We start from the raw sequence: 11,275 nt of genomic DNA, 5'->3' as shown, positions 1-11,275 counted from the left end.
GAAGCAGGCGGGGATTTAACCCACCATACGGAAATACCCGAGGGGGCAGCCGAGCGCTCACGAGTTCCGCCATTCTAGGCAATCCCACCTCTGACGTCAGTTTCCAAATGATTCATTTCCATCTGGTTGTGTGGGGGCACCAACAATAGACACAACTTTTTTTTTTCGAAAAGCAAATTACATAATGGTACTGTTTATGTAATTTTGTCAATATTGCAATCTTGGAGTTATATTCAAGAAACTGATGATTTGTAGAATAAATAAAAGGAAATCTTGGGCTCTAAGAACTAAACAATATTATACTGTACATTGTGTATTTGTACATTTAAAGATGGGCTGAAAATACAATGAACACTTAAGCAAGTAAAAGGCCTCACATTCATCTTATCAAAGCCAAGATACACACTGAGGACACAACATCCAGATATTTTTCTGTTGTTGGCGTATTATTATAATTTGTTTTTACAGGTATGTTGAATCAGTATCCTCATCTTTGTGGTTGTTTTGTTTCACATTTGCTTACGTAGGTTTTTGGTTTTTGATTTTACCCCTCATTTTGACAGTTTTGCACGTTTTTTTCTTTGTATAATTTTTCATCTCTCTGAAGTGTCTTAGTGGTTGCTTTGTGTCACATTTTGGTAGTTTTCCATCTGTATTTTGTATTAGCCAAATATTGGTGACATTTTGGATTATCGTCACGTTGTGGTCATTTTCCATCTCTTCATGGCTCACCCTTGGTCCTTGGGCCTGTGCCCATTTGGCCCATTCAGTTTTCTATCCTCGAGCACATGTTTCAGCCACCATTATGTGATTTAAGAGAAGGACATCATTCATTGTCATAATGTCTTAAAGATACTTCAATTTCTAGCCATTGATTGCTAAATCTTCACAGAATATCCAAATTTTACTCAAATCAATGCATGCGTCTGAAACCCACGGGCACTGAAATGGCATGTAAAGATATTTTTTGGCAAAAATTATGGGGAAAATTATTGGGTTGCAGATTCAATTAAGTAGCTAAAATGCAGAAAATAACAGCATTTTCTCAAATTATTTGCAAAGTGTTTTGGCTAATTGCACATTGCATTAGATGCCTGCATCAATTTGTACAGCATCAGCACTAACTTAAAAGTAACCTAAATGATGAAATGAAAAAAAAATGAAAAAAGACATGCACAACACAGCGTACTGCCACAGTTGCACAATTATTGTCAACCACTTTCAACCTGAGTAGCTCAGAGAAGCATAAAAAGCAAAATGCAATATCAATGTATGTCTCCACGGAGGATGTCTGACATGCCCTACGTGCCATCGTGGTGAATAGCAATGGGACCAACGACCCACGGCTTGATCTGTGAGCTGACAGCACCCATCCCCCCGCACGCCCATCTGTGCTGCTCTGCATAGACAAGCAGCTTTGGTGCATGCAGAGACTCCTGAGCGCTCTCTGCACAGAAGACACATGTGATTCATCTGCAGATCTAGGTTTCACCGCCTCTTTCTTACATATTGCTGCATTTTTAGCCTGCAATTAAATGTAAATATGTCCTTTGTCCTTGGGATGATAATAGCAGCCTGCACAACTTGGATGTAGTGGCTCATTATATCATCTTCACATTAGGTTTTCTGTCATCGGCCCAGTGTGAGCAGTGCAACTTCATGTGTGCTGCACAGTTCCAAAGCACTCTATAAACACTCCTCCTGGAAGTCAATTATCACTTGTGACTGAAGGTTAGTGCCTCTCAGGATGAGTTAATGTGACAGCTGATGGACGGCCGCAGTCAACCTCTGTAGAGAACAACGTGTCTAGGTTTACCTTGCAAAAGTTTCAAGGAAAGATGCACAACTTTCAGATGAAAAGATGAAAACAAACATTACAAACGTCACAAACTTTGAAAATTGGTGTTTTTTTAATAGCTGTTTATCAGAACATACCAAAGTTAGACTAGGAATTTAGGCTTGAAATGGCACGTCTCAGCTTTAGTCTGAAGATACTCGCATTGAAATTGAGCCAAGAATTTATTGATTGCAGCTCTTTAAACCAGCAAATATTCTTTTCAGTGGCTCAGATGTAATTGGATAAATTCACATGGCCATGAATAAAATGCTCATTTGTGGACACTTTGTGTAGATTTCCTCGCTGGTAATGATTTCTCTTAGATGGCACCAGCGAATACAATTCCTCCTTTATGATACAGCCTTTAGTTTTGTCCATAGCAAATGAAATTAAGCTTGATAAGGCTGAGGCCAGCTGACTAATTTGTTAATTGTAGAGTATTCCACTTATTTACCTTCAAAAATTCCATGCTTGCTTTCTCATTACGTTCTGGATCATCCTCCCTCTGCATTGTGAGTATTATGAGCAGGGATCAATCAGCTTTGCTGCATTTGGCTGAATCTGACAGCATATCACTGCACTCTTCAGAGCTCACCCACCTGCCTCTCTCTTTTAAAACATCATCAATAAATGCTTGCAACCCGGTGCCATTGGCAGCCACGCATGCTCTTGCCATCACGCTGTTGCGTGCCTCAGATCATGCGCCACTTTCAGCGTGCTCCAGAGATGTTTCCTCCAGTTACTCTGGTTCAGACTGATCTCATCTCACACCTGTTGATGAAATGTAAACTTCCGGGTCAGTGATTTAAATTTAAAACGTAAATAGTCGAAAATCAGCAAACTGAAAAGCTTACAGTTCCTCACGTTGTTTGCTGTATTCTTAATTAAATTAAAAGAAAAAAAAGCCTCACAATGTTAAAAAGGAATACATAAAGTTTTAACAACACTGAAACAACGTATCCATGCTTAATTACTTATTTCTGCATATACATGGCTAATTTTTTTTTTGCAATTAAATTGGCCATAAAGTATGTATGGGTAGTTTTGAGTAGTGTTTTTATTTGATCAAATAAAGTTGGAACATTTATCAAAGATGTGTCACGTTTTAAATCAATACCCACGAATAATTGTTCATTTAAGCATTATCCTGAATCCAAATTGGAGAACAATTTAGTGTAAAGGCGCCATCTCCTGACAGAAAAGCAAAATTGCAGGCTGGGCGTTCTCTGCGCGTCCTACCCGCAGATTTATGGGCTTAAATTTATCTCAAAAATAACTACAAATGCACAGAGAGCGATCTACAAATATGCCTTGAGTTGCACACGTGTTTTGCTATCCACAAATACAAATTTCCTATTTGTAACTTGTCTGTTGTTTTTTTACAAATACATGTGTATTTGTACATATGTCATTTTCCATTTGTAAAACTGAAAATTCTGCTTGTAAATCGTGACTCAGCATTTGTGGATCACTAATCACACGTTCACGCAGTGAGTTTCATTGTAGTAAGCTCTGTTCCCTCTCTGACAGAAAGCACATCTATCTATCTATCTACCTATCTATCTATCTATCTATCTATCTATCTATCTATCTATCTATCTATCTATCTATCTATCTATCTATCTATCTATCTATCTATCTATCTATCTATCTATCTATCTATCTATCTATCTATCTATCTATCTATCTATCTATCTATCTATCTATCTATCTATCTATCTATCTATCTATCTATCTATCTATCTATCTATCTATCGATCGATCGATCTATCTATCTATCTATCTATCTATCTATCTATCTATCTATCTATTCATAATCTTAACTAAATAGGACAGTGTTGTTAAAATATTAATATGACTGCTCTCTTCCATTATAAAACCTAATTTTATAAAGATTAGATATTGCAATATTTATTTTAATGTATATTATAACATACTTTTCTTAAGAAATTTATTATTTTTTGTATATAAGATATTCCCAGTTCACATATTCTATGCTGGCTGTTTTGTTATCATTTAGAAGACATGAATCTTGAATCTAGTTTTCCTTTTGCTGCCTCAGCTCATGTCCCACACTCCAGACACGCTCAGATCCACAAAGACAGCTCGCCTTCCAGAAGACATTTTTTCAATCTGACGGTTCAGCTCATGGACAACATCTAAGCAGTTACTCTTGGGACTCTGAGAGAAATGTGATGTTGAGGCGCACTCAGCCACCCCAGCATCTGTCTTTCATGAAGGTGGCGTCACTAAAGGAGTAACAATGTAAGGATGTACATTGTTACATTCATACAAGACACAAAAGGCGTCTGATTCTGAGAGACTTTATTTATTCCAAATCCCAGTTCTTCTCCTTAGCTGACTCGGCTTTATCTTTCTGTTCCTCGGGGTTAAAGTGTCCCATGAGAGGCGATCACACAGGCTTTAAACAGAGTCTGTGGAAACCATTTGGGTGACCACACACAAATGACCACAACTTATGTATTCCCATGTAGAAAGGGCAAGTTGTCCCTGGAAAAACCACAGGGCAGGGTGCTAGCCTTCCCTCTCAGCCCAGTCCTTGTTCCTCCTTTTGGCTCCATCTCTCTGATGTGCAGAGGTAAGTTGCACCTTTTAGGCTGACTGAATGAAAACAACTCAAAGGTGGCTGAAATTAAACTAAAACTTTAAAACTACAGACAAGCAACAAACACCATCCATAAATGTTATCACATACATACCCATCCAAATGACGCCTCCATGTCGTTATGGTTATGGTTACTGCTAATCAACATATTCTTTCTTTCTTAATCGGAGCCATAGATACATACAGTGAACAACAGCGCCATCTGCTGGGTGCTTTGTGGACCACGAGCTATTTGTTTGTGGATCTGTGCGGATTTGCGGAAAGAATGTCTCAAAAATGTCTCACAAATGCTGAGTCACAATTCACAAACAGAATTTCCAGTTTTACAAATGGAAAATGGGATATTTACAAATACACATATATTTGTAAAAAAAAAACAAAAAATCCACACACAGTTTTAAATTGGAAATTTGTATTTGTGGATAGCAAAACACGTGTTCAACTCAAGGCATATTTGTAGATGACCCTCTGTGCGTTTGCAGTTATTTTTTAGACAAATTTAAGCCCATACAGACTACGCACACGTGGACGCGATGACGTAACCAAAGGAGAAGGAAGCGCCCCGTCTCCTGCGCGTCAGTACCACTGATGATGTTCTGTCAAAATCCAGATGTCATTCAAACAGCGGCCAGCTGCTTAAGAATGGCTTCAACAAGGCTTCAGACAACGCTGTAGCTCAGTTTAACGTCCAACCAGGTGACAAATAAAGGTGAGATGAATAATAAATGTTGGTGTTAAACCTGTGAAAGCTATTCATCTTTAGGCAGACGGTTAATTGTCTGTGGAGGGAAAATTCTTGATATTTATTGAAAACGTCTCGTTAATACTCATCTGCAGTTTGTGGTGCATCTGTCTCGCTCAACAAGGACTGGGTACCAGTAGTTGTTCTTCTTATTTATTTCTATTTCTATTCCCCGTCGTATCTCCGTTTTAGTGGTGTCTAGAGATGAGAAAGTGTCAGCTGGTGTGTTTTTATATTTGCATACAAGTGAATATTTGTGATATTTGGTGAACACGGATTGCACATATATGATCACGCATCGTTAACACAAAATAAGGATCATTATAGAAATTATTAATGTGATATATTAGTACAGTACAGTCCTTTTTTTCTTTTAGGTATTTCATATGCAGTGATTTGTATAAACGTTCACTCGTCCAGAAAAATGTAAAATAAACTTAAGTTATAAGTCAATAATAACAATTTCAAAATATTTCTGTGAGATGTTTGAACCAAAAGATAAATTTGATTCATACAACAAATGAAAATACTTGGAATGATCATGTCAAAAAAATAGATAGGGCATGTTTTAAGCACCTTTGAGAAGTTGCCCTTGGAAACAGTGACGTTTTAAGTCTTATATAATGTGTTTATATATTTTAACACAAACTGCACACTTGTCCTTCCTATGAGTCGTCGCCTTCTCAAGCTCGGCCCTCTAGACGAACGGAGATCTCTCACATTGTTCCTTTAAAGGTTTTTAAAGTTTTTCTTTGGACACTGGCAGACAACAAAGCAAAGAACCTGCTTGAAAGACACTTTATCATCAGCAGTCTGTCACAGGGACGTCATATGTTCCCATTATTTTAGCTGCATCCACAAAAAATGCCAAAGATAACACAATCCGAAGCATAAACAAAGAGTGGTTTAAGATGTTTACACAGCACTATGCAAAGCACAAAAATCCTCTCGACGTGATAATCATCTTACTATAGTGTGTGCTCCTTTGGTTATATTTGTATCCTTGGTAAGACTAGTATAGAGCCAAGTAATATAGATATTATCCCTGCAAGCAACGCCTATAACCTGTGTTTTATTCGCTTTGGAGGCGGTGGAGAGCAGTCATCAACCTAAAGATGAGGCGCCTGTCCAGGAAGAAAGCACTGAGCCTGGTGAAGGAGCTGGACGCCTTCCCCAAAGTGTCGGAGAGCTACGTGGAGACGTCGGCATCCGGAGGAACAGGTGGGACATCCCGCTGAAAAACAAACGACGGGACAACAGCAACACGACAGAGGACTAACCGGCTCTGATCATCTGTCTCATCCACAGTGTCACTCATAGCTTTCAGTGCCATGGCACTTCTGGCTGTCTTTGAGTTCTTTGTTTATCAAGACACGTGGATGAAGTATGAGTATGCGGTTGACAAGGATTTCTCAAGGTGAGTTCTCGTTGTTCAGTGATTCAATTTGAATTCATCACACATGCTTGCATTGCTTATAGTTACAGTGTAAAGTAAAAAGAATGGTCCTTTATCTTTGATTTTAGCAAACTAAGAATAAATGTCGACATCACGGTCGCCATGAAATGCCAGCGTGAGTATCCCACCTGCTCTGTCACTCATTAATGTGCATCTTTTATGCAGAAAGGAGTCGGTTAACGCGTGGATTTCATTTCTCTAACTGCAGATGTGGGAGCAGATATACTGGACCTGGCTGAGACTATGATCACATCCAGTGGCTTGCAGTACGAGCCTGTGAGTGAAGCACGTCTACAAACACGAGATCTGGGCTGAGCTGTTAAAAAGCCAGTTTACTAAGGTGTTGCTCATGTTTTCTGCATCTCATCTCCGCTTGTGCTTGATCAGGTTATTTTTGAGCTGACCCCACAACAGAGAGTTTGGCAAAGGTAAGCCAATAAAAAAAAGTCTGTGACCATGGAAAGTTGGCCCCTTGGTTTTTAAAACCATGTGGCGACACACGACAGGTGGTTGCAGTGACAAATTCCTGCACAACTACATTCCCGAAGTGCTAATTTGACCATCTGCTCTTTCTCCTACAGGACTTTGCATCTCATACAGGGCAGGCTGAGAGAGGAACATGCTCTACAGGAAGTCCTGTATAAAACTCTACTGAAAGGAGCTCCCACCGCTCTGCCACCACGGTCAGTGATAAAACGACAGGTGAAGAATTAAGCCATGCTCGCGCATGTTGGGTAGCCTCTAATATGCAATGCTGATGGCTTTTCGCAGGGAGGATGCGCTTACGGAGCCGCTCAGTGCTTGCAGGATTCACGGACATGTCTATGTCAATAAAGTGGCAGGAAACCTACACATCACTGTGGGAAAGTAAGACACGATTTGAGCAGTTAAAAAGAAGCAAACAGATACAGCAAGAGGTTGTAGAGTTCCCTCTCGAGATCCAGCGTCAGACTGTGTGAAATGCCATCGTATCATAGAGCAGAGACACTCATTTTCTAATGCTAATACTTTGTCTTTTTCAGGCCTATTCACCATCCTCAAGGCCATGCACACATTGCAGCATTTGTGAGCCATGAGTGTGAGTTAAAGTTTGCTTTCGTAATGGTTCTTATATACTGTGCTGTTTCATACTCTGCATGTAGAGCTTCAGTGTTATTTGGGGATAAATCTTTGCTGCCATCTTTTAGGAAGGAAAAAACACAAATCCAAAGATATTGTCATGTTATGGTTGCACTAAAGTGCTTGTATTTTTACTCAATTAGAATATATATATATATATATAAGAGTTGAGGAAATTATTTCTAGATATATGAAATCAAGCTGATGAAGAGAGCTTTCCTCCCATTTTCGCTTTGCAGCGTACAACTTTTCCCACCGAATAGACCATTTATCTTTCGGTGAGGTGATCCCAGGCATCATCAATCCTCTGGACAGCACAGAGAAAATCACTTTTAACAGTAAGTTACTGCAACCCAGCGGTAAAAACATTTCCGACCAGTGAGCATTTTGGATGGTCTTGCGTGGTCACTGCTGAGTCTTTGTTTTTTCCACATTAATACACCGCAGATAACCAGATGTTCCAGTACTTCATTACAGTGGTGCCCACCAGACTGAGCACATACAAGATATCTGCCGACACGCACCAGTTCTCTGTGACCGAGCGAGTGAGTATTCAATGAAAAAAAGAAAGACTTTAAGAACCAAGGAGCACATTGAAGGATGGGTGGAGGATGTCGGCAAAGCCTGAGATGATACTATCTTCTGTTCTGCGTGTTATAAAGGAGCGGGTCATAAACCACACAGCAGGCAGTCACGGCGTTTCCGGCATCTTTGTCAAGTACGACACCAGCTCTCTGATGGTGACGGTCATCGAGCAGCACATGCCGCTGTGGCAGTTCCTGGTGCGACTCTGCGGCATCGTCGGAGGCATATTTTCCACAACAGGCGAGTCCACCTTAACCTGCAATCTTAAGTATTCTTTTCTATCAACAGGGCCTTTACAGCTAAATACTGTTAAACTGCCCTCTTCATAATGTTGCCTGCAGATAAAGGTGGTATAATCAAAGACTACTACCAGTTGTCTCCTAAATGTCTTTAGATCTTGGGATGATGATACGACACTCACCTCAATCACAAAACTCTTGATGTGTTTGGATGTCAGGGGTTTAAACATGCTTCATGTCACTTTTTTTCATGACACGCTTTTCCATGTTCCATGAGGAAAAACAACGTGTTGTAATTTTGTTTGACTTTAGGTGCACTTTTTCTCCAAACAAAGCGTGTTCATTCAGCGTTTTCTTCTTTAAAGGCATGCTTCACAGCCTTGTCGGCTTCTGCTTTGATGTCATCTGCTGTCGCTTGAAACTCGGAGTCTACAGGCCCAGAGAGGTGAGCCACTCTGTCCCCCATCAGTGGTATTTCTGCTCAAGACAGAAAGAACCCAGCTCTCTGTGTGAAATACCTAACAGACTTAACTGAATCTGTTCCAGGATGTGCAGCTACACAACCAGATGAACAATCTGAACAACCACCAGACTCCTTTACTGGCTGAGAACGCCGCTTATGAGTAGCTGCTCCTCAGCGAACATCAAACGTGTCGACTCCTCAGAGCTTCCTCATCCTTGTGGGACACATTCAGACCATCAGATATCTCGTGTTTACTGTTAAGAAGTTTAAGAAGTTTTTCAGCAGCATAATTGATATAGCCCACGCCTATCATTGCACTTTAAAGAAAATGTGTGCCACGTGACTGCATTATGATCGATTCAGTGGCTGTGATTGCCAGTACGTTTAAGAGCCAGATAGCTTTCTAACTGTGCGAGTCAGGTTTGAAGAAGATGAGAGCTGGCAGGTGGTCGAAAAAGAGAAACATACAATCATGTATTCTGTAATTTGCAGTGGTTTAAAGGTGTGCCCAAGTTGGAAAAACAAAGTGAACACCATGTGTTTGTAAAGCACGCTTTCTGTCTGAAATTTGTGAGTTGAAAAAAAAAAAAATCCTATAACTCTTAAGAGAAGGAACCAGCGAAGTGTAACAGATACCAACACAGTTGCATTTTTTAATCTAGTTTATTTCAGTTTTGCCAAGCAGACTTGAGGGGTAATGGGGGGGGGGGAGGACACAGGTAGTCAAACAATTTGCAAATGACACCAGAAAGAATGAGATGATCGTGGTTATGTGTTGCTGTTTGCTCCAGCTTGTTGACGGCGCTCCGTCAAACGGACACGCAGAATAGCCGAACTCCACACGGACGACAGCGTTAAAATAGCCCTGTAGCTCTTTGAGGAAAACCTGACGAAATCGCTTCATCATGCAGGCCTTGTGCGAACACAGTTACGACACCAGACATGAGCTTTGCATAAACATTTAGTTTTGTCCCTTTTGTCTCCTGGTAAAGGCTCATCATTATCATTTCGTCAAGCCTTACGGCATACACAGTACTGCACAGCTGTCCTAATTGGTAAAAATCAGACTTGTCCGACACATTTAATACTTTTGGTAGACTGAGGGAAGCTCTGTGGTGCTGTGAAAACACAAGCAAAAATCAACAGTCGAATACAAGTTTTTGGTAGTTTCTATGTACAGAGCGGGGATCAAGGAAGCCAGGTGGGTCTAAACCACAGGCCTATCCCCTACCTAGCACTGTCATTTCTCCCCTCTGTAAGGCATGGCGTCCCACATGGCTTTGTACTTGGTCCACTAGTTTTCTTTTTTCTTTGCATTCAGGTGGCTCATTTGCAGCTGGGATTATGCAGATCACACTCCAAAGAATGATTAGAAGATGGATCAATCTTTCCCCAATAGCTTCATAGTCACAATAGGCACAGTCTTAAAACCTGCCTCTTCTAACAAGTCATACCAAACGAACAGATGACCTGTTGGTAGCTGCACCACCTTCACAGGTGTTAGCCTCTAAGCTCTGCCATGTGCTGGGTGCCATGACGACAACTTCCCTGCTCATGCACTGCCTTCCTCTGAGCTTGTCTGGAATTTCTTAAGCCACAGTTCATGCTTCATCAAGTCACAGTGGTAACCATTTGCTTCTCTAATGTCTCCCAGTGATGTGTAAAAAATGGTAAGGTTCATCTGATGACACTTACTACGGTTTAAAATGTATTTTTTTTTATAGAAATACCAAAGTCTTAACTATCTCGATATTGCAGCAGACACAACATTTGTGATTGAGGACACAAGCAGGACTAAAAACGTCATATGGAAGTTATTTTGTCTGGAAATCTAGACTGGAATGTAGCTGATGGTTGAAACTGTGACCGACATTTAATGTCCATCCCTCAATCTTTCAGAGACCTTTTCCCCCATCGGGCTGCTTTTCTCCAAGCTTGGTCCCTGACTCTGAACTAAAGCAATGTGAATCACTGATACTGAACTTATCCAAACGGACCCACTCCTTGTCGATGCATCATAATTCTCCAATTGGCATTTCTGACTACTGCACTATTTATATTTATTACCCCGACCTATTTCTCCTTCTATTTCAACTCATGGAGAGAAATGTGCTAAAGTTTTAGGGGTCTTTCTCTTAGAAAGCTTGGTTAGGACCTGTTGAGGAACATTGTACAATATGTTCTAGGTTATATAAATAAACTTCACTC

At 40.4% G+C, this 11,275-nt stretch overlaps 1 protein-coding gene across 1 annotated transcript; it reads left to right on the top strand.

Annotated features, from left to right (window-relative positions):
- Positions 1-5,028: 5,028 nt before the first annotated feature.
- Positions 5,029-10,721, top strand: LOC140282649 (endoplasmic reticulum-Golgi intermediate compartment protein 2-like). Its single transcript, XM_072377163.1, has 14 exons — positions 5,029-5,172; positions 6,293-6,426; positions 6,514-6,622; positions 6,730-6,776; positions 6,870-6,937; positions 7,049-7,089; positions 7,243-7,344; positions 7,433-7,528; positions 7,684-7,739; positions 8,020-8,118; positions 8,228-8,325; positions 8,443-8,605; positions 8,970-9,049; positions 9,151-10,721. The coding sequence occupies exons 2-14, from the start codon at positions 6,321-6,323 to the stop codon at positions 9,229-9,231; spliced, it is 1,146 nt and encodes a 381-aa protein (XP_072233264.1). The 5' UTR covers positions 5,029-5,172; positions 6,293-6,320; the 3' UTR covers positions 9,232-10,721.
- Positions 10,722-11,275: the final 554 nt, after the last annotated feature.

Source organism: Leuresthes tenuis, unplaced genomic scaffold, assembly GCF_036924035.1.
Source record: "Leuresthes tenuis unplaced genomic scaffold, fLeuTen1.0.hap1 SCAF_23, whole genome shotgun sequence".
NCBI lineage: Eukaryota > Metazoa > Chordata > Actinopteri > Atheriniformes > Atherinopsidae > Leuresthes > Leuresthes tenuis.
This window is presented reverse-complemented; position numbering and strand designations above follow the sequence as displayed.